This window comes from Carassius gibelio, chromosome A17 (genome assembly GCF_023724105.1).
Source record: "Carassius gibelio isolate Cgi1373 ecotype wild population from Czech Republic chromosome A17, carGib1.2-hapl.c, whole genome shotgun sequence".
NCBI lineage: Eukaryota > Metazoa > Chordata > Actinopteri > Cypriniformes > Cyprinidae > Carassius > Carassius gibelio.
In genome coordinates, this window is record NC_068387.1 from 9,916,013 (window position 1) to 9,938,123 (window position 22,111).

Sequence of the window (22,111 nt, forward strand, 5' to 3'; positions counted from 1 at the left end):
AAAATTGGTCTGTCTTCACTGTGTGAAGAGTTTTGTGGATGACTTACTGATGTGTCCGGGTGCAACGTGTCAGAGTGCATGTGCAAACCACTAAGTTGCTTTTGCTCCTTTAAGCAACTCTATTTTCTTTTTTAATGACAGAAATGAGAAGGGGAAATGTCAAAAGTCAAACTCAAACACACATTGTCTATATGAGCATCATACTCGAACTCAATACCAAATCAGAACAAGCATTATGTGTATGTGCATCATTTTTAGAATATATAAAACTAAAAATAGATGAGGAAATACAAAACCAGTCACAGAAATTCAAGTTGTGAACATCCGTTTCACATCAGAAATAATTTCACAGGATGTGCATGCATTGAGGTTTTCCTTCTGTAGGTCGCACGATAAATGCAATAGCTTCATGTAAATCTAAATCCAATTAAGATACCTATTGCTGTCCTAAGAATGGTGATTATGGGACAAACCCCAAGAATCGGTTTTGGAAGTAATGTGCCCTACATAAAAATCAATGGATCTCAGCCAAGTCTATCTGATTTGCATATAAACACTCCAAAACAGTCGCATGCACATAACACACAGTGGACGTACAGAGAAAACGAGCAAACCTTTAGCAATGCAAGTTCACAAGCCACGCATCGATACACACAGCATAAATCTAAGTTGTCACTTCTTTCTCCTTCAATCTCTCTGTCTGTATGCATGCACTTCATTTGATTACTATTGACTGCAGGCAGGAACTGTGGTCACATCAGCCCACCTTATTCAGCGTGAGCAATATCACACACACATTTCTCAGGGCTTGAATTTCGTTTTGAAAAATGGGGGGATTCCCCCTTTAGGTTGCTCTTATGGGGTAGGGTAATTTGAGGAAGGAGTTAGGGTCATTTTAAAACATTTTTTAACTACAATCATCCAACATAGAGGTTTCATCACCCAGTGTAACTGTTTTACAGTTTCTAATGTTGTTGATTCATATTTGTATTGTGAGGAAGACCCTAAAAAAGAACTTTGATTTCAAACTCTGAATTGATTTTATTTTAACTTAAAAAGAACAGTAAACTGTCAGTAATAAAGTATGAATAGATAAATGACAATCAATGGCAAAACAAACAAAAACAATATAAAGTTAGCTGTGTTTGTCAGGTAGGTATAAATTAAGAAATGCCACAGAAACGAAAAAATATTTGGACTTTATATTAAACTTTAAAATAACACTGGTTAGTCTTCAATGTATAAATAAGCAGCAGGTTTATTTTGGGTTGCTGTCTCTTTAAGACCTCGTGTACGGATCTAGCTGTTATACAAGTGTTGTTTCCCAACTGTTTAGTATAAATCGACTGTTTACGTGAATACTCATCAAGATGGGCATTTTGACAATTTTGTATGTATTTGACTGTTTACACTCAATGAGACGCAACACAACTTCATTCTGTAGTCACGCGCTCTCAAGATGCGCTCTATGTGCGCGCGCTTTGGGTGCGAGCTCACAGAAAGAGGTCTCAAAGAGTGCGCGCAACTACTGAATCGCGCACTTGCGTGTTAGATATCGTAAGACTCAGAAGCAAGTGCAAATGACACACTCCGTCATCTGTCCCGACCGTCTTTCATGCTGAAAGATTTGCGGGAATTTCCAGTTACAAGCGTGGAAACTGGGGGAATTCAAGCCCCGCCGAAATTCAAGCCCTGTTTTTCATGGCAAGCGCAAAGCTGACAGCATTTTGCTCGGTTAAATACACATTACTTACTGCACGGTTGCATTCAGAGTCCAGCAGCCTGGTCCCAGAGCATTTATATGTCTTGCAAGGTGTGTGTTGTGCGAGTGTGTGTGTGTTACTTTAGCACTGTGGGCCTGTGGTGGTGAGAGTGACAGGAAAATCTATTGTGTTTCTTTCTTTAGCGTTTAGCTCAGAGTGATATTGGTGCCTAATAAGAGTAGCTTGATGCTTTTTTAAAAAGAAAAATTAATAATGGTCGATGGGGAGAGCAATGATGAGGTAAGCAGCTGTGATGATGATGGAAAGGATGAAGTGTTAGAAATGGCCAATATGTGAAAAAGGCTCGGTGGGGGAACAGGGAACGAGGTTGTCAGATGAGGCCCAGAAGCGAAGGCGTCTGGTAATGGATCGTCGAGAGGCCGGCGGCGTCCCCTGAACGCGCATTTTCTCCTGGCTCTTGCTCCTGAGAAAGAAGAAACGCTTCGCTGCTGGGGGGGCTGGAGTGTGTGAGGGTTAATGTACAGACAGATACACAGACAGGGAGAGAGTTCAGAGAGTCAGTGGAAGAGAAGAAATGATGGTTCAGAGATTTAAAAAAAAAAAACGGCTACATTTATGATTCATGAAGAATGAAGCCCAGAGGTTCCCTTTGAAGGTTATTTTGGCCATGCACTGTATCGTGAAACTAGGGAAAGTATTATTACTTGGAAAGCTGAGAAATGATAGACTGAAATTGGAAATTTACAGTGGGATTAGTTCATTGAGTGGATGTCAGAAGGAAAAAAAAGTTTTAATTAAAGTAACCCTGTAAAAGAAAAGTCTCTTGGCGCCCCCTAGTGGAAAAGACAGATAGCTGATGCACACTTAAGCTAGTTTACTGCAAGTCAAATGTGTTTGTTTTGTGTTTTTGTGCCGATTTCAGCTTTTAGTGAAGACCTGAAGCCGTTTGGTTGTTGTGAAACTGAAGTTTTCTGAACTCGGGACCAAGACCCCAAAGTCACTTTAAAATAGGCATCTTGAGTTCACCTTATTCCACTTATCTATTATGGTACAGTCTCCTCAGTATATAATTTCCAAGTAAAAAACAATGCAGTTCAGACCTAAAGAGATAGTTCACAGACAAAAAAAAAACTGCCATCATTTGCTTATCCTCTTGTCATTCCAAACCTGTCTGAAATTCTTTCTTCTGTGGAACACGAAAGAAGATATTTGGAAGAATTTTGGTAACAGTTTTGATACCATTGTATAAGAGGGAAAAAAAAAAGACAAGGACTTTCTCAAAATATGTTCTCTTGTGTTCCACAGAAGAAAGACATAGAGGCAGAGTAAATGACAGTATTCTCATTTTGAAGTAAACCATGCTTTATATAATACTTTAGCTCTGAGACAGGATTTCTCACCTCGGCCGTTGAGGGCAGGTGAAAGGGTCGGGGACTGTATATGATTCTCCTCTGTGGAGTGATTGTTCATGGAGTCCACGCTGAGGCGGGACTGTCTGGGGGGCAGTGGTGGTGTGCTCTCGGGACAGTCTATACATGTGGGGATCTCCGGCAGAGGGATGTCTGGAGCGCTTCGGAGTCTCTCATGTGGCGCGTCAGTTCGTTCTCGTTGACTTTCTTTCTTAGGTTTGATGAATTTCACTATTGCTTTGGCTCCAGCCCAATGCCTGCTCCTGTGTTAGAGGAAAAATAAAGGTCAAAACATCCTTTTGTATTCAAACTTCATACGAAAAAAAAAGTTTTCCTAAAAGTGCAGTCTATTCGGTCTCGATCAGTACAGATTCCTCACTTTTTAGGAGTCGGGTCGTAGAACTTATACTGGTCCATGATCTTCTCCTCCAATTTCTCCTTCTGTCGTCGTAAAGAATTCAGCTTATCTCTATAAGAGAAAACAATGAAAAACTAAAGTATGACAAATTCATCCCAATGAGCTATTCTAATCAGGTAATATTTTATTTAGAAATTTCTGTTTTATAGCTTCAACAAGACAAGGTTTTTTTTTTTTTTTTTCTGTGACACTGCTCACATGTACTGTTTCTGTTCTTCGTGGTAAAGTTCTTTGCTCTCCATGGTTCTCTCTAGAAGGGTCTGATTTTGTTGGCCGAGCATCTGGATCTGACTGAGAAGATGATGGTTTTCCTCTTCCAAGTTTCCTTTCAAACGGGTTAGCAGCTAAATTGAGAGAAAGAATTATATCTTAGTGCTAGATGGGGAAAATAATCAGTATCAGGGCCAGAAATCAATATCTAGTCTCGCCTGTCGACTGTATAATACATCACGGAGAAGCAGAGTGTGTTTCCAGTTTCAGTTCGTTCCTTTTACAAGGTCTCTCTCACCTCACAGTGGTTGTCCAGTTTGGTCATGGAGATGTCCAGGCCCTGATGCTGCTCTTTGAGTTGGTCGTAGCGCGCCTGCCAGCGGTTCAGGTCCAGCTGGGACTCGTTCAGAGAGGTCTTCAGTTCTTTGGTCTGCAGTTGTAGGCTGTCATACTCCCGCCTCAGCTGCAAGTGTGTCTGTGTCAGTCTGCAGGCACACAGACGGAGGCTTAGACACTATCAGTTATGAGTGTTGCTTATTTTACCCAAATAAAATGTCTAAAATACTTAGGGTACAACCGGGCTAAAGGCGTACCTTAAGAAAACTTTGCTTTTTTTCACTACTCCCATAATGCATTCAAAATATTATTAATATATATGTTTTTATTGAACATACATGGCGCCACAGATTTTGTGTGAAACTGTGTAAAAACAGTAAAGATTCTGAAAGGATTGAAGGAGATCTCATAATTTAATATAGCTTCACAGTAGCAAACAATAAATATGATTGCTCATTAACATTATATTTTAAAACATACTGGTTTCATTATAAATATAGTGATTATCTCAGAAGTGGACACCAACTGAGTCTAACCATGTCATGTCAATAAAAATGGAAAAATCAGCCAGCTTTTTATTATTTTCTTAATTATTGTGCCTATACTGTAGGTGATTTTTTTGTGCCATCTAGTGGTTTAAACTAGTAGAAAGCCAAAAGTGCCTTTAGCAACCATATATGTTATATTTACATCATTTAATCATTTAGCATTAAAGGGGGGGGGGGGGGGGGGGGGGAGTTTTTTACACTGTTAAAGAGTTGGATTCCCATGCTAAACATGGACAAAGTTTCAAAAATTAAGTTGTACGTTTGAAGGAGTATTTCTGTTCCAAAAATACTCCTTCCGGTTTGTCACAAGTTTCGGAAAGTTTTTTTCGAGTATGGCTCAGTGTGACGTTAGATGGAGTGGAATTTCCTTATATGGGTCTTAAGGACACATCTGCCGGAAGAGCGCGCGCTCCTGTATAGCGAGGCTTAGCACAGACATTTCACTGATCAGAGCGATTCACTGATCAGAGCGAGAGCGTCGCGAAATGTCACAAAAGGAGTGTGTTTTTGGTTGCCAGGGCAAGACAACCCTGCACAGATTACCAAAAAAAACAACAGCATTAAGGGACCAGTGGATGGGGTTTATTTTTACAGAGCATCAACGGAGTTGTGCAAGTGTTTGTGTTTGTTCCCTGCATTTCGAAGATGCTTGTTTTACAAACAAGGCCCAGTTTGACGACGGATTTGCACATTGTTTATTTCTTAAGGATAATGCAGTCCCAACGAAAAAGGGTCACGATTGTGTGTTGGAACCACAGGCGGTGAGTAAAACTGCTTCAAATATCTCTGCCTCCTTGTTAGTGCGTCCCCTCCCATGCCGGAGACCCGGGTTCGAGCCCCGCTCGGAGCGAGTCGTTGCTGCTGCTGCTCTCGTTCAGTTTCAGCCTCGGGATCTGATTCTGGATCATAAATAAACGGCTGAATCTGACTGTAAGCCATGGTTTGTTTTGGATGATGGTTTTCCCTCACGGTAATGTCACAGCTTCCACATGCTCTCAACGCAAAAGCCTGCTGGCGCTCGTGATTCCAGCCGGTCGTGTTTTTCCGGGAAAAATCGGTACAGACTATCTTTCTCTTATGAATATAATAAAACTAAAGACTTTTTTTGGAGTTATGAAGGATGCAGTACTACTCTATAGGTACTCAAGATTAACAGGATATTGAGTGAAAACGAGCATTTCACCATGTTGTAGTCTCCTCTCGCCAGCAGAGGGCAGTACATATTTAACATGAATACTTCACCTCATGCATGTTTTCAACTGAAAACTGACTACTGGGTGATTGTTGTTGCTAAAAAGAGTCTCTAACCTGTCTACTTCTTCTCTCAAACTGCGGTTCTCCCCCAGGATAAGAGTGTTCTTGTGAATTTCCTCTCCCAGACTCTCCCTGTCCCTGTGTAGAGATGCCTCCAGTGCCTCCATAGCCTCCTTCTGCTTCAGGAGAACCGTGTATCTGTTCAACACAAATGTACATGCAGTGATTATTACTAAACATTTCTCTAGAACACATTCAAGTCACATGATCCAGGAGGATAAGGAAAGAAGTGTAGTTCCCCACTGATCTTCAACCAGGCCAAGGAAGATGCTGTTTTTAATTTTATGTCATTGTCAATGTAAATGAGGCTGACCAATGAAACACTCCAAATTTTTTCTAAATAAAAAAAAACACACATTTTAACAACAAAACATGGCCTAGGACTTCAAACCAGAGTGAACTACTACACAGTACCTCTATCCATCAGAATATAATTTTCTTTTCCATCAAATTAAAGATGGCATCTATCATGACAAAAGAGCATGGGGGCTTAACATTCACAAACCCCTAGAGAGTACTGATGGAACTGACACTGGCAAATTAAATAATGCACTAAAAACAAACAAAACCTATATTAAAATAAGAAATAATAAGAAATTATTTAAAAATGACTGGAAATAAATCAAATACATTCAGTAAACTTTAAAAGTAAATTATTAAAATTGTTTATTTTAAATGTAAACACTAAACCAAACACAAATACTATATATATATATATATATATATATATATATATATATATATATATATATATATATTATTTTGACACTGACACACTTAAGAAAACCGTTTCCAAAATGAATTTTCATTATTATTATTATTTCACTTTATTTGATCATTCAAATGTGCATGTGTGGTGAGCCACACTTTTTTTTTTTTATAAATTTTTATGAACCAGGAAAGGTTTCTCATCACTTCTCCAGAATCTATTTCTTCATGACTGTTTTAATTAATTGTGGAGATGTAACAATATTTAATGAAAGGTTAACATGACTTAAAATCATAGGGGGTATTTCAAGTAAGTTATAAGTCACAGGGTTTTACGCAGACAAAAAGTCTGGGAACCTGTTTCATATTCCAGCACTCCTCCCAAAAAGTCTGTCTTGTAAATGGTTGGTGCTAATTTAAATAAATAATAGTAATTAGGAAATTGAGTGTGTGTGACATGTGGAGTGCTGGAGATTACAGCTGATTGGGACCCTGACAGCCATCTGCTGAACCCCTCAGCTGAGGCCCCCAGAGACACACCACTGCATTATTCATGTGCTAGAGAGACTGTATAAAACTATGTGAAGGCAAACAGAACCATGTTTTTCCTGTCTCTAACAAAAGGCACAATTTTCCACATTGCACCATGGGAAAATGAGTGTGACAGTTGTTGTGTTTGTGCTCATTAGTCTCTAATGTGAGCAGCTAAAAATAAGGGCCATTTTCCATTGTGACCCATCTCTAAAGTCCATTCAGATTCCCAGTGGGGTTGTTTCTTTAGCAACAGCACTGAAACCTTACATTCAAAAACTATATAGCAGGACAAGTCAGGCCTTAATGCCTATAAATGTTCTCAAAAACATTAGCGTAGTTTAAAAAATCCTAGTCCAGAATCATCTGCTTAAGACAAAGACTATTTTTCCAAATTGTGTGACTTTCTTCTGTGGAAGAAGATTTTTTTTTAAGGAATGTTTCCAACCAAGCAGTTTCATTTCCCACTGACTTACATTTCTGTCCATACAGTTGCAGTCAATGGCAACTAAAACTGTTTGGTTACCAAAATTCTTCAAAATATTGTGTATTACGCATAATATCATTGACAGATTTTTATTTTTGGGTGAACTGTTCCTTTAAATCTCTCAAGGTCTCAGTCACTGTCAGTGGTCTTAATAGTGTGAGGGTCACTGTGGCGACTCCACTTAGACCAGACATAGTTCATTACTCTATTGTTAACACCTCCTCAGGGAGACAGAAAGATATCCAAGCTGCCACATGTGAAAGGGATCAATAACTCAACAAAGGTCACTTACTGTGTCAACTACTACAGAAAATGAGGCTAAATGTGAAGGATTCTTATTGGACATGTCTTTCATTAGTGGATATGTCTTTCATTAGTGGATATGTTTTTCATTTTGGCATTTCCAATTGATGACGACATGCTTCTTAAAAGTAGTAGGTAATATACAATACATTACATGCGGTAGGTTAGTTTTTATTTATTTCATATATTTTTGAAGAAAAATTGGATGGCAGAGGGCTGATTGAGCTGGAGAGGAACTGACTTGCTCTCCAGTGCGCGGTGTTCTTGCTCCAGTGCTCTCTGGCTGCTCTTCAGTTCTGTGTGTCGGGTCATGAGCTGCTCGTACTCAGTCGCCTGCCTTTCGTGCACAGCAAGCAGACGCTCGTGGTCCTGTGTGAATCGGTCACGGGCCGCACACGCCTCCTCGCGCTGTTTCTGAAGGGTCTCGGCCTCGGACTCCAGAGTCTGCAGCTGGGTCTGTAAAGCTCCGTACTGAGCCATGAGAGATGAGCTCTGGGAGCTTAGTGTCGAATTTTCCACCTGACCACAAAATAAAAGTGAAAACTGGAAGTTAATTGATTTTGTTTTGTATATTTTAAGCTTTCATAATATCACATTAAATATAATATAATATATATATATATATATTCAAGGTAAAAAGGTTAACTCTACCTCTATTCTCCAATAAATAAAAAGGGTTATTTAACTCTTCCTCTATTCTTCTGTAAAAATAAAATGAATTTAATTTAATTTAATTTAAATATTTTGTATTCCTTGTAGTAAATAATTTATTAGGGGTTTGGAATGACATGACAGTGAGTAAATAAAAACCCAAATTTATTTTTGGGCAAACAATCCCTTTAGTCTTGAGAAGCAACTGCCTTTCCTGCTGTATGGGTCAGAGGTGAACAGTTCAACACGCTGTTCTTATTCTGGAAACGTCTGTCCTCCTCAGTAGCATCACAACTGCCATTTATTTAGTCCTTAAGGTCACATAATTGCTTTCTCGTGTCACTAATGACCCTTACACAACCAAAAAATACAGAAATACAAATACAGAATGCATCCTCCTCACCATTTCTTTCTTACAGTGTTTGCTGGCCCTGCCATGCAGTGGCAATGTCAATGGTTTCTATGTGTCTGACAATGTCAGATATTTCTGGCGATCAGAAAGTAGCGATTAGCTGTATAATCTCAAAATCTCAAGGGTGTTAATGGACCATGTGCAGGACAGTTTCCAAATTTGTAAATGTAAATTTCAGATAATTACATTATGTTGTTATAGGCAGGGGTGCACATGGTTTTTTCAGCCTAGTTCTCAGAAGAGAATCTGGAGATTTGGTTTGGTCCTCACACTGCATATAGCGTGACCCATTAAATGCAACTATAAAGAATGAAATAATAATAGTTATAATATTATTACACTTTATTCATTTAGTTTTTAAAAAAATAAATAATAGTAAATAAACTAAATAAGTGTGTGATAATATTATAAAAAATAAAAAGCAGTCCTAGTATTAAATACAAATGCATTTATTTTATAGTAAATAAACGTAAAAATAAAATGCTAATATTTACTACTACTTTGTTTGTTCGCCTCTTTAAGAAGAATCGCTTTATGTATTCCCCAAAAAATCGTCTAAAAATAAATAAACAAAAGCGTTTTCATCATATTCAAACTTAAAAGCAGCAGGCTTTTATTTTGGCGGGTTACTCCCGGGTTGCTTCTGGATTTAGCGCTGCTGCTGATTAAAGAGCTTCAGTGGATGAATGTCACAGTTTTGTATTGTGCTTTGAAACGGTAGGCATAGCCTAGATTTATGCTTTCAGGTTGAAAATAAAACTTATATAGTACAGTTTGAGATCTAAAATGGTAATGGTAAGAAAAGAAATATTTACAGAATTTGACATGGTTACGGTTTTATTTTGAAAGCATGAGATGTGATTACTCATATTACAAGCGCTGTTTTTTTTAGAAGAGTCATAAATACTTAATTCAGTACTGAAGTGAAACATGTAAGGCGAACTGCATTTATAATCTAGGAACAGAAGCCTGCCTCTGATGATTACAGTTTTAGACCAGCGATGTTTTTGTATACTCTACCTGTAGTTTAGCCGTTTCTTTATGAAGAGAAGTGTTGTGTTCTTGTAGAGACGCTGCCTGTTTCTGCAGAGCTAGTGTTTGTGCGTTGAGCTGTGCATTCTGGGAATCTAACTGCTTCAGCTGCTCCTTCAGAAGATTTTTCTCTGTCTGCAGGGCAGCATTCTGGGAAGGTCACAGTTGGATTATGTTAGTGCACAGATAAACTAGCAGGTATTCAAAGTTTAATTTGTAAAAAAAAAATTACAAATAAATCCACAAGGCTGTAAGTAAATATGCCGTCTTACATTCTTCTCAACATCGATTAGTCGGTCCTTCAGTTTGAGCAGTTCGGCTGTGGCCTCCCTATGCTCCATCTCCCACTTCTCTTTATTTAGGCCCAATCTATCCTGCCCCAAAGACTGCTGGGAAATCTCAGAGTGAGCTGCCTCTTCCTCTTGCCTTTGTTTAAGTGCCTCCAGGTTCTTTTTCACCTGGTGAGGACAGATCAGAAGAAAACCGGGCCTGATTTAAGATGCAACAAATCAGCCACCTCCCCAACCTTCTTTGTTTTGACATGTACATGCATGATTGTGCTTCGAGAAAGCGCGGACGTACAGTGCAGAGTTCAGTGCGAAGTTGCTGGTTTAAGCTGCTGCTCTCCTCCAGGCGGGACTCCAGGCTCTGGATCTTCTCCTCTCTCAGATCCAGAGTCTTCTTCAGTGCGGACTCAATCTTTGTCTCCAGGATCTTATATCTACTGAAGGGTGAGAAAGTGGAATCTCTGTATATTAGATTTCAATCTGCGTGAGCATCAGAACCTGATCAATCTAATAAAAAGAGTCAGATCTTTCTTAGATAACAGCGGCAGACAACCTAGTGAGTATTAAAAGTCTTTTGAGGAAACGTGCATACACACACACACACACACACACACCCTCTTGGATGGTTTACTAAAGCACAGTGGAATGTGTCTCTTGGTAGTAAATTTCTTTGAACATTAAGTGATCAGCAACAGCTAGCGTTTCATGACACTATTAGCTGGTGAGAAATGATTCAGTTCACATTCTGTCACGTGTGCTTCTTTTGATCTAACTTACAAATACTTGTCACTTGTCACACTCACCACAATAAAGGGGTTAGAGGTGGGGGGGGTGTGAGAGAGAGAGAGAGAGAGAGAGAGAGTCTATTTCCTTGCTGCGAAAGATGAATACTTCACTACTAATCCCACTTTAGGGAGCATTTCAGTGAAAACAATTAAAACTGGACTATATGTTAAGAGTCAGGCCTGTAATTACTTCATACTGCGGCCTCAATATAAAAAAACTATTATAAACACAACACTAAACACTGCAAAGCTCCTGCTTGACCACAATAACATAAAGAGCTTAGAACACTGCAACACACTAAAAATAGCATGCACTTAGACTCTGATTATAAGGCAATGAACAGTGTTGGGGAAACACTACTTTTTAAAATTCTTACATTAGTACTTAACTCTCCTCATAAAAGTAATTTACTACATCATTCCATTCCATAGGGGGAAGTATGTTAGTTTTGAATTGTGTTTTCTCAAGTTTGTTTTACAGTGTACGTTCAAAAAGCAATGTGTTACTTTATCTGTCACTTATAATCTGAATGTACGCATGTTACTTATAACATGCTAACCCCAACACTTGCCATGAGAGGAAGAACAGACAGTGGAGACGAGTGGTGATGATGTACAGTATAAGAGACCGAAACAAATATGTCTACAACTTTAGCAGCACCTCACCTGCTACAGCTTTGAGAGAGCAGCGTCCAGATAAAACAAGACACTTTATAGGATCTTACAACACTTTGTCCTTACAGACTACCAATTATCTCTCCAAATCTCACTCACTTGTCCTCACAGCTGTGTTCTTCCTGCAGGAGTTTCTCTCGGTTCAAGCCGATCTTCTCCAGCTCGTGGCTCAACTTCTCCAGTTCATTACACTGCTGCTGCACCCTCAGTTTCTCATTCACCAGCTCCTGCACAACAAAATATGGCCAGATTTTTAAATCAGAATGTCATAATTTGATCTTCAAGTAGTCTACATCAACAGACTTGGTGTCTGGTGACCTATGCTGAAATTTTCCAATCATTTAGTACTTTGAAAGCAACTGCAAGCTTGCATTCAGATCTGCAGATCTGATAGAAAACGTTTCATTAATCTGTTTCATACGACATAATACAGAAGAAATTATCTGTCACTAACGATACATCGCAACTTTAATTAATATATAAGATCATTTGACCCTTTAAAGAAAAGGCAAAACACAAACTTTTATTATGATTGTCGATTTGACAGCAGACCTACTTTTAACCTACAAATACATGCATTTATTTTTTTATAAAAAAAATTATGATTATTAATAAAATAATGATTCCTTTTTACTTGATGGTTACACCACTTGACATTTTAAAGTCATTCAATTCAAACTGAAACTTTTCTTGAAAATAGTTTGTTTTTCAAAACCATATGAATCCAAAATGAATACAAAGAGTACACTTACAAGAACTTGGTACATTTCAAATCTGATTTTTTTCATATTTATTTTTTCCTTATGGACTATCTTTTATGTAATTGAGTCATACTAACTGTGGCATACCTCTCTTAGTGTGGCCAGAGTCTTCTTATCTATGGTGGCCTGTTTCTGCAGGTCTTTGTTCTCTCTCTCCAGCTCTTTGAGTCTCCCTGAAGCCTCTTTAAGGCGAACCAGCTCTCTGTTGAGAGCTGTGCTTTCTCTCTCCATGCTGGCCAGCCTGAGGCAGTTCTCTTCCAGCGCTGTCTCCTTCACCTCCAACTGCTGCTTCAACCTACGTGTCTCCTTCTCCAGCTGCTTCTTCTCCTTCTCCACCTGGCCCAATTCCTGTTCCATTCCTCTCTTCTCGGTCTCCACTGTTTCCGCCCACGTCACCGTCTGCCTCAACCCCTCTAACTCTTGCCGCAGATCTTTCATCTCTGCCTCATTCTGCCTCAGCTCGCCCTCCAGACCTTGAATCTTGGTGGCGCTGTTGTCCAGGGTCTGCTGGAGCCGTTGGTTGTCCTGGCTCAGGCTGCTGCAGTTTATTTCCAGTCTTTCACTTCTCTTGGCTTGGGAGCGGAGCTCCTCCAGTGTGCGGCACATCTCCTCATGTTCCCGCTGTAGTTCAGCATGTTCCTGCTGTAACTGAGCCAGGCGAGCGGCAGCTGGTCGTAGGGTCTCCAACGTACGTCGCTGCTCCAGGTTCTCCTCCTCAAGTTGCTGGTGATCCTTCTGCAGAACAGCCAAGCGTAGGCTGGTATTCTGCGCCGTGTCAGCCAGCTTCTTCAGCCGCCGATTGTCTTGTTCCAGAGTAGCGTTCTCACGCTCCAGAGCCTCGGCGCGTTCGCTTCCAATCTTCAAGGAGGCGGCTTCCCTCTGAAGCTGTTCTCGGACTCGCTCCAGGTGTGCTAACTCCCTTTCCAGCTCCTCGCAGCGCTCTCCTCTTTCACGGAAAGAGTCAAGCTCTTTAGTCATCTGTCGTTTCTCAGCCTCCAGACGAGCTAGTTTACTGCCTGTTTCAGAGATGGTCTGGTGGAGAACCCGGTTTTCTGTCTCCACCTCTCTCACACGAGCCTCACTGTTGACTTGAGCTCGCTTGCGGAGGGAGTTCATAGCCTGGGTCAGGTGCTCTTTCTCCTGCTCCAATTCAGAGATCTAATAGGCCACACATACAAACAAATGACATTTTAATCTAATGTTATGACCATCATGCTACACAGTTGGCTAGGTCATCTTTACATTTCTCACCTGTCTGTCTTTATCTGCCTGGATTGTCTCTAGAGTTTTTTCCAGTCTTCGTTTCTCCGTCAGCAGCTCTTCTCCAAGGTTCTCCATGTCCTGAGTCGTCTGCTTCTCTTGATCCAACTGGGACTGTAGATGCTCCAACTAAAACAGACAACACAGAATAGATCTCATCAGCATTCAATATTCTGGCTCTTAGTAAACAGTCAAAGGAAATGCAGAAATTAGATGTACCTTCTTGCTGAGGCTCTGATTCTCTCTTTCCAGTTCCAGTGCGTGCTGCTGACTTTCTTCCATGTGTATGGAAGCCTCTCTCAACTCCTGAATGGTGCTCTGAAGGCACTGGTTCTCCTTCTCCAGCTTCAACAGTCGGCTAGACGCTGTCTCATTCAGCTCAAACACAAATGACTTATGCGCTGTAGTAGGACACGAAAAAAAAAAAGAGTCCAGCATTCTGATCAGATCAGATGAGGTGTCTTTTTAATAAAAGCACATCAGCTCCAAGATCTACCAATAATTTATAATAATTAATAATAAAAAAAACTACAGTATATTAAGTTGGATGTTAACTCCCTTATTGTTAACATGGTCTGAGATTTTAACCCCACTGTAAAGGTATACATCAGCCCATTAGCAATCCAACTGTTCTCTTTGCAAATACATTTTTTTTTTATCAACTATAATTTTTACTTATCTAGTTTTATATATATTGTATACACTGTATTTATGTAGTAAGCATTTATACTCGTTTGAGATTTGAGCAATCTGAGTGAGTGGCAAACATCAAGCAGGCATATGCTGAGTCATGCAAGCGTTACCCTCGAAACAATACATATACACACCTAACGGCTTACAAACAGCCTGAGGGTAGAGATATTTCAGAAACCAGTTTTTTTCCAAGACAACTAATGAACTCCAAAAAATCTCCCATCTGCACTTGCCTTATGTTTTTAGAAACTTCAAATTCTAAAGCTCTATTAGCAGCAGATGAGCGTTTGTTCACTTTGCATGAAAAAAACGGCAAGATTCTCTGTTGGTAATATATTTGCATTGGGATGGGTCCTTAAAACAAATAAGCAACAAGCAGAAAATAGGCCAACAGTACATGACCCAAGTTTGACTCCTTATGCTGTATTTTCTAAAGCATATTACAAACTCAAATTCTAATTCAAGAGTAAAGTGAATGTCTCAGAAGGTTTTCAAAGAGAACTTCTGTGTAAAAGTGCTGAGGTGGACTCACTATCGTTGACTTCATTGTTCTTGGCCAGTTGCTCCAGTTCCCAGCCGAGGTGAGCTGACTCATTCATGCTTTGCTTCTGAGAGATCTCCAGCAACATGTTCTCCTCCACCAACTCCTCTAGACGTTTCTTATCACCGTCCCTGTCCTAAACCACATCCAAAACAGGAAAAATTACTTTAGGGGCTATGAAAAAATATTGATTCACAAATTCATTGTGATGTTTTCTGAAATGATTCAACTTCAAAACAAAAATGTTATCAGAATTTTAACTATATACATTTTAAAGGGGATATGACGGATGCGATTTAAATTTTTCTGTTCTCTTTGGAGTGATACAAGCTCTTGGTGCATAAAGAAGATCTGTAAAGCTGCTAATACTAAAGTCTCAAATCCAAAGAGATATTCTTGAAAAAAAACTTAAAGAGTCAACCTGAAAGTTCACCTAAGAGTCTATCTAAAATCACTCATTCTAACACGCCGTAAAGGTCCCGTAATAACACATGACATCAGGGCGGGACGTGTAATGTACGAGTCGAAAACATTAGGCATGTTATACTTTCACCGAAGCAAGCGAACGATCTCTATGTCAGCGCAGAAAGTGAGGAACTAACTGATCACTGCTTCATTACAGTTTGCAAATTTTTTTTGTCGCAAACGTTGACAGCCAGTAAAAGAGTCGCGCGATAATGTGCGTCATCACTGATGACGTTAACTGATTTTGCAGAACATTTAGACTGATAACTTCCATGCTCAGATGCGGCAGATTTGTCACAGGAAGCGCAATATGACAGTTGCGTCTGACTATATATGAACTAGCTGTTTTAAATACAGTATTTTTATATTTAACGTTAGTTTATCAGTATGTTTGAAAGTAGAGGTCGACCGATATATCGCTCGGCCAATATATCGGGCCGATATTTGTCATTTTTTTATATATCGGCATCGGCCGATATCCGTGTTTAGTAGCGCTGATTTAAAGTCAGGCACGTCGGCGGGCAGCCCCGTGTTATTGGTGCGGTGGAAAGTGCTGCTGCAGCCACTGCATGTGAAGCACCCCGAGCCAAAACTTTTGGAAGATTCAACAACAGACATGCGAGATAAAGGTAGTCAGAGAATTTCACTCTGTAAATGGGGTGGAGAAGTTGGCAGCTCTTACAAACACTGCAGCGTGATTGAGGGCTCCGTTACTCCGCCACTCACAGACAGCACCACGCTCGGAGAGACAGCTGTCCTGGAGCTGCCCAGAACAGTGAATCACATGTTTTCGGAAGCATGGTTTGATGCAGCCAATAACCAGTTTTCCATCCAACTCATTTGTATTTAGGGATGTCAATATTTGATCATTTCCATGATCGATCGTCGTTTAAATTAACGATCAAGTAATAACCTTAATGCTGCAAAATGCGTCTGCAGCGGTATTATTATTATGTGCAAAAGCCACTTGGAAAAAAAAGCTTTCTCACCTGAATTAAAGGGGTTTTAGTATTAATAAAATGCTAGTAGCAGGACTGTAAAATGAATAAATGTGATTATGATCGTTTGATAAAATGAAGAGAGCGCGCCATACGTTTGAGATCATTTTACTTTGCTGAATGTTTTCTGTCAAGGAGACTGCTGAATGCGCCTCTTTAAATGGTTTCGTGGTGCTCGTTGTTGCTATAGTAGTGGTGCAACGGATCATCATTGATCCGTGATCCGTTCAGATCAATATCTTCAGTTCGGCATACGCGTGACCCGCGGATTGATTTATGAAAAAAAAAAAAAAAAAAGTTGCACATGTTCAGTCCACACTCAGTGATAATGCAGAGCGGAGGAGCTTGAACGCCCCGTGCATTTTGGCTTCCCTGTCAGATATAATGATGAAGGAAAGAGGTTAGAGTGAAAAGATGGTGCCAGATCTTTATGAACAGGAGAAGAAAAAAGTTGTGGATGAACTATCCCGAGCATCCTCTGTTGCGCTGACGACAGACGGGTGGACGTCCAGGGGCACTGAGAGCTCTGTGACAATAACTGCTCACTTCATCACAGCAGACTGGGAGATGAGAAGTCCTTATTATTATGTTAAAAAGAAGATATTATGCCATGTGCACTAAGTCCATACGAGGACGAGCGAGCGCGGGTTTGACTAGATGTATTTGGAGGTTATTGCTCACGTCTCGTTCTGCACATATCCAAATGTTTCCATATTCGCAATGTATCTGAATGTTAAACTATAATATTTTTTTTTATGTAAACTAGACGGAAAAAATCATCCTCTTCACATGAGCAAAAACGTCCTTTGCATAACAGCAGAGAGGACCGGTATAGGGTGTATTTAAACTGACCAGTGTAACTTTTTAAATGTTTGGTTGACTACTTTATTTTAATAATGAACAAACTGTGCTGTAAGTTCGAAATTAGAATGCACTTTAGATGTTCTGTGTCATTTATACCAAACACAAATGTTGCTGGTTGCTAGTGTCTTTGCAGCACCACTGTTATTTATTTTTTATATATTTATTTTTTTATATTTTTCAGTTTAATTGATTTTCATTTCTAAAATTGTATTTATTTAAATGTATATTTAAGTTTACATTTATGTTCCAACAAACTTGAAAAATTCTACTTGATAAATGTAAATGCTCTAAAACTTTTATGTAAATGATTGACATATACATATATATTACCTGTTTTATATATTTAATACTTGGTCAGTTTATTAATTTGTTTGGTTAACTTTGGATACATTTTTTTTTATTTTAATACAGTGCAGTGCACTAAATTAAGATGAATGAAGAGATGGTTCAAGTCAGTGCTCAATAAATTATGATAGGTTTAGAAAAAATGTGTTGTGCATCCACTTATTATTAGTGTGACATTTTAGCATGCAAATCAAGAGGAAAACTTCAAGATATCGGCCCTAAAAATCGGCAGCACATATCGGCCATCGGCTGACCCTGACCTCTAAACATCGGCATCGGCAATAGAAAAACCCATATCGGTCGATCTCTATTTGAAAGTATTTTTTTCGATTATTGGCGATTCCATAAGTTTCAGAGGCTTCAGTTATGGTGTTGATTTATGTTCCTTTAACTAATCAAAGAGTCCTGGGGGGGGGGGGGGTATATTACCAGTATTGATAATAAATCCACATATTACAATGATTTCTGAAGAATTCATGTGACACTGAAGACTGTAGTTATGGCTGATGAAAATGCAGGCTTGCTACTACAAAGTATATTAAAACAGAAAACTGTTGTTTTAAATAGTAATAATATTTCACATATTGCTGTTTTATTGTATTTTCGATTAAATAAATGCAGCCTTAATGAGCAAAAGACACATATTTAATTACTGATCCCAAACAAGGGTACAGTGTACATTAAAGGGGTCATATGACTTTGCTAAAAAAATAACATTATTTGGTTTATTTGGTGTAGTGCAATGTGTTTATGTGGTTTAAACAAAAATATGTCAGCAGTATGCCATTACATAATGCATGTTTCCACACAGAGTTAAAGGAACAATGGCATTCTTGTGGACAAATCCAGAGAACCCTCAAGTATCAAAACTTCTGCATACTTTGGAAATTAGTCAACTAGGTCTACCGCATGTTTTATTGCTCCTACGTTACAAAACAATAAGATGAACCAATAATTCGTTTATAATCACATTGTGAATCAAAACCAATTCTAATTGTAAGGTACATAAAGATTCTCAACACAGATGCATATAGACACCACCAAAACAATTTCCCATAACACTTACAATTTCCATATCGTGCAATTTGGAGCGCAGCTGGAGGTTCTCCTTCTCCAGTTCATGTAATTTGTCACAGCGCCCCCTGGCCCCTGAAAGCTGCTCCTCCAGCATGGACTTAGTCTCCAGCAGAGTTATATTGTCCTCTCTTAGCTCCTGTGCACAAAGAGAGGCAAGAGAGAAAAATGAAGTGATGGGCAAAAAGAAAAGACCAAAAGGGAACGAGAGGATGACGACAGCAGACTGAGAGAGTCAGGGGGCTGTCAGTGACAGCTCAGAGGCATTATATCTGAGAATTAGAAGCAACAGGGGCCCTCAGCTGGCAGCTGTTCATCAGTCACATGCCAAAGAAACCAGTTCCTACCCTTCTGTTTTTTCCAGGTAATGACAAAGATGTCCAGATCAGTTTTTTATACAATGCTGAATGCTGCCATTCTTAAAATGAAAATGAAATGTAACATAGGTTGGTGCATGGTTACCTCTATGCGCGTCTTGTAGAAATGGATATCGTTTAGCTTCTCTTTGCAGCGAGCCAGTTCGGTTTCCAGGCGATCCACTTTTCCAGCACGTTCCCTCAGAGCATCCACCTCATCACGGTACGCCCGCACCGAACGTGCCTCTGCCAGCACCTGCGTGTTCTACTCGCACACAAACACAACCGATGAGAATTCAAGTTCACTTAAGCTAGAGTAAAGCGTTTCCCAGTTTGAGTCGACTGTGTGAAGTGTGAATTTAAGAAAACAAAGGTTCTTGAAGTTATACCTCCTGCTTGAGTTTCTGAATCTCTGCATCCAGACGCTCAATCTCATTCTTGGCATCGATCAACTGCTCAGCCTTCTCCTCTCTGTAGAGAGTACATTCACAATACTGATAAGCTCCACTAATAGACTACCAATAAATTGCAAAAGGTCGATATTAAGGATATTTAATGATCACTGATAAGTTTTTCTGTTTCAGAAGTGGGATTTTAACAGTGCTGAGGCTGTCAGCGAAGGTCGAAAGAAGGCAAAACAAAAAGTGTTAACTTTACATGCTTACAATTCTTGGCGTGATCGCCGCAGTTTGGCCTTTGTGTCGGCCAGCTCCACAGTTAAATGTTGTCGATCTTCTTTAGACAGTAGGGTGACAGGGTACATGGACATGTGCTCAGGGCTAGGAAAGCCCAAGAGACTAGGAGGCTGCTGGGACTGAAGATAGTCCTTCTCCTGGGTCAGCTCTATGATCAGCTAAAGACACAAAACAGATCTATCAGCATCTAATCAGTCATGATCAACGTCATGAGGAAGTTCCTTGTAAATAGTAGATTGTCGTTGGTGCTGTTAAGATCGGCATACCTCAGCAGACTCATCTCGCTCGTCTAGGAGTTTGCGTAGGTGAAAGGCCATGGTTCGAGACAGAGGGTCCAACTGCTCGGCGGGGATCTCCCTGACCTCCATCCACTGCAGGTCCAAGACATTCTCCTGGTTGTGAGTTACCTGTAATCAAGAGGGATTTTGCACCTCCAATACATCTTCTATATGATATACTTAAAAAGTTTAAAAGTTATTTGGCTGAAATCAGGGAAGCTCACTTCCTGAATGTGTGTCACGATGGCAGCTTGTGTTTCAATGTCAAGCAGCTTGATCTTCTCAATCATTTCTTCTTTACGATCACACTGTTGGGAAAAATGAAGAGAATGAGGAAAAAATGGAAGGGATGGAAAGAGAAGGGAAAAGAGACGAGAGGAGGATGGCCCCGGGGAAAGGCGAAGGAAGAGAAAAGGTAATAGAAATCAGACGGGGAGAGGAAACGGGAAATTGTAAGGCAAGAGGAAAAGGAGAGATGAATTATAAAAAGGGAAGGGAAAGGGAGGAGGAAAATAAGCAGAGGAGAGTTACAGTTTAAGACTACCACAGATGCTGTACAGTTCCATATCACATATTTTTATGAAATCAGCATTGCCTAAGGATTCATTAGTATGCCTTGATGGTGATTAGTCAAATAAACTGCTGGTACAGAGGAAAGAGTGGGAATTAAGTCCGAGATGGAGCCCTTCTTTGAATAAAAGAATACAGGAGATATTTTCAAACAGGATAAAGACGGAGTTGTGTGCCTCGTGACTGGAATGCAGGATTAGACAAGCTCAAAGAGACTCTGAACAGAAAGCAAATCAGCAGGCAAATGTTACGCTGGGAAGTTTAATGCACTAAATCAATGTGAGCTGTTTATTCTCCATTCACAGAACAAGAAAAACCAGCTAGAGACGGGGCTAAAAGTGTGAAAGTACCGGCCTGCACAGAACAGACACATGAGATCCTCAATCCTCAGGAAAAGGAGTAGACATAAAAACATCTTGGCATATCTAACCCAATAATCTGTGCTGGCTTCTCTGGGACATATCTGGATGAATGCTTTATTTTGTAGCATAATGAACGCGTGTTCTTTTTTCTTTGGAAAAGCAGGGGCATGCCCGGGCATGGTGAGGTGGATATGATTTCCTGGCGATGGTCTTTAAATGTGGTTGATTATGTTTACCTGAACAGCACAGCCCAGTATCAGCAACAGCAGTCTCTTCACCTCCTCCATGCTTTTACCTGAGAGAATCAAATGGTTAGAAATCACAAGAACTGAAAGTAAGATGCTAGAAATAAAACAACAGAAATGAAAGAAATAAACCTTCATTTTAACTAAAAAAAGAGGAAGTTTATACAAAAACTTTAGCAGATACTGCAAGTAATCCATAATGATTTGTAATTTTTTTATTAATTTTTTTTTTATAGTGCCACATTCTACTGCATCAAGTACTGATTTCAGTATCGTTAGCTAAAAATAAAGCAAATAATAAATTAATTAATAAAATGTTGCCTTGGCAACTAAAATAAAATATTTAAACAATATTTTAATATTTTATAATACAATTTAAGTGTTTAAATGATTAAAACTGAAATAAAACAATAAAGCAAAACATAAATATAAAAAACTAATAAGAATGTCAAATGTATATACCAAAATTACTCAAGCAAAATTTAAATGAGAACACAGAATATAAAAATAAAATATATTTCAAAATATTAATAAATACTATAACACTACATAGATAATACTAAAATAACACTGATTGTTTTATTAACTGTAAACTATGGTTAGCATGATTTAAGAGAGTTGTATAAGAGAAGTATGTTTTTAGTCAATCCTCATAGCTAAAGAGTCAATGCCATCACTGTTGCTCAATGTCAAAACAACACGCTCTAACAGTTTGACCATTAACAAAATATTACATTTCACCATAAACCTTGAAAAGAGGATTTGAGGGAGAAT

At 39.3% G+C, this 22,111-nt stretch overlaps 1 protein-coding gene across 2 annotated transcripts in view; it reads right to left on the bottom strand.

Moving 5' to 3' along the window:
* Window positions 1–22,111, bottom strand: part of LOC128031561 (protein Daple) — a 58,453-nt gene that overhangs the window by 8,932 nt on the left and 27,410 nt on the right. Inside the window, exons 5-25 of one of the 2 annotated variants that reach the window (XM_052619880.1) lie at window positions 21,329–21,387; window positions 20,385–20,468; window positions 20,149–20,289; window positions 19,853–20,040; window positions 19,577–19,658; window positions 19,294–19,452; window positions 18,824–18,970; window positions 15,077–15,221; window positions 14,071–14,252; window positions 13,843–13,980; window positions 12,679–13,749; window positions 11,930–12,057; window positions 10,666–10,804; window positions 10,356–10,541; window positions 10,072–10,233; window positions 8,230–8,507; window positions 5,954–6,097; window positions 4,060–4,246; window positions 3,750–3,895; window positions 3,513–3,602; window positions 3,125–3,396 (exon numbers count right to left, since the gene is read on the bottom strand). In XM_052619880.1, coding sequence (XP_052475840.1) covers window positions 3,125–3,396; window positions 3,513–3,602; window positions 3,750–3,895; window positions 4,060–4,246; window positions 5,954–6,097; window positions 8,230–8,507; window positions 10,072–10,233; window positions 10,356–10,541; window positions 10,666–10,804; window positions 11,930–12,057; window positions 12,679–13,749; window positions 13,843–13,980; window positions 14,071–14,252; window positions 15,077–15,221; window positions 18,824–18,970; window positions 19,294–19,452; window positions 19,577–19,658; window positions 19,853–20,040; window positions 20,149–20,289; window positions 20,385–20,468; window positions 21,329–21,387 — 4,128 coding nt within the window. Of the gene's footprint in view, window positions 1–3,124; window positions 3,397–3,512; window positions 3,603–3,749; window positions 3,896–4,059; window positions 4,247–5,953; window positions 6,098–8,229; window positions 8,508–10,071; window positions 10,234–10,355; window positions 10,542–10,665; window positions 10,808–11,929; window positions 12,058–12,678; window positions 13,750–13,842; window positions 13,981–14,070; window positions 14,253–15,076; window positions 15,222–18,823; window positions 18,971–19,293; window positions 19,453–19,576; window positions 19,659–19,852; window positions 20,041–20,148; window positions 20,290–20,384; window positions 20,469–21,328; window positions 21,388–22,111 lie in introns of both variants that reach the window. The other variant, XM_052619879.1, reaches the window with a different exon arrangement.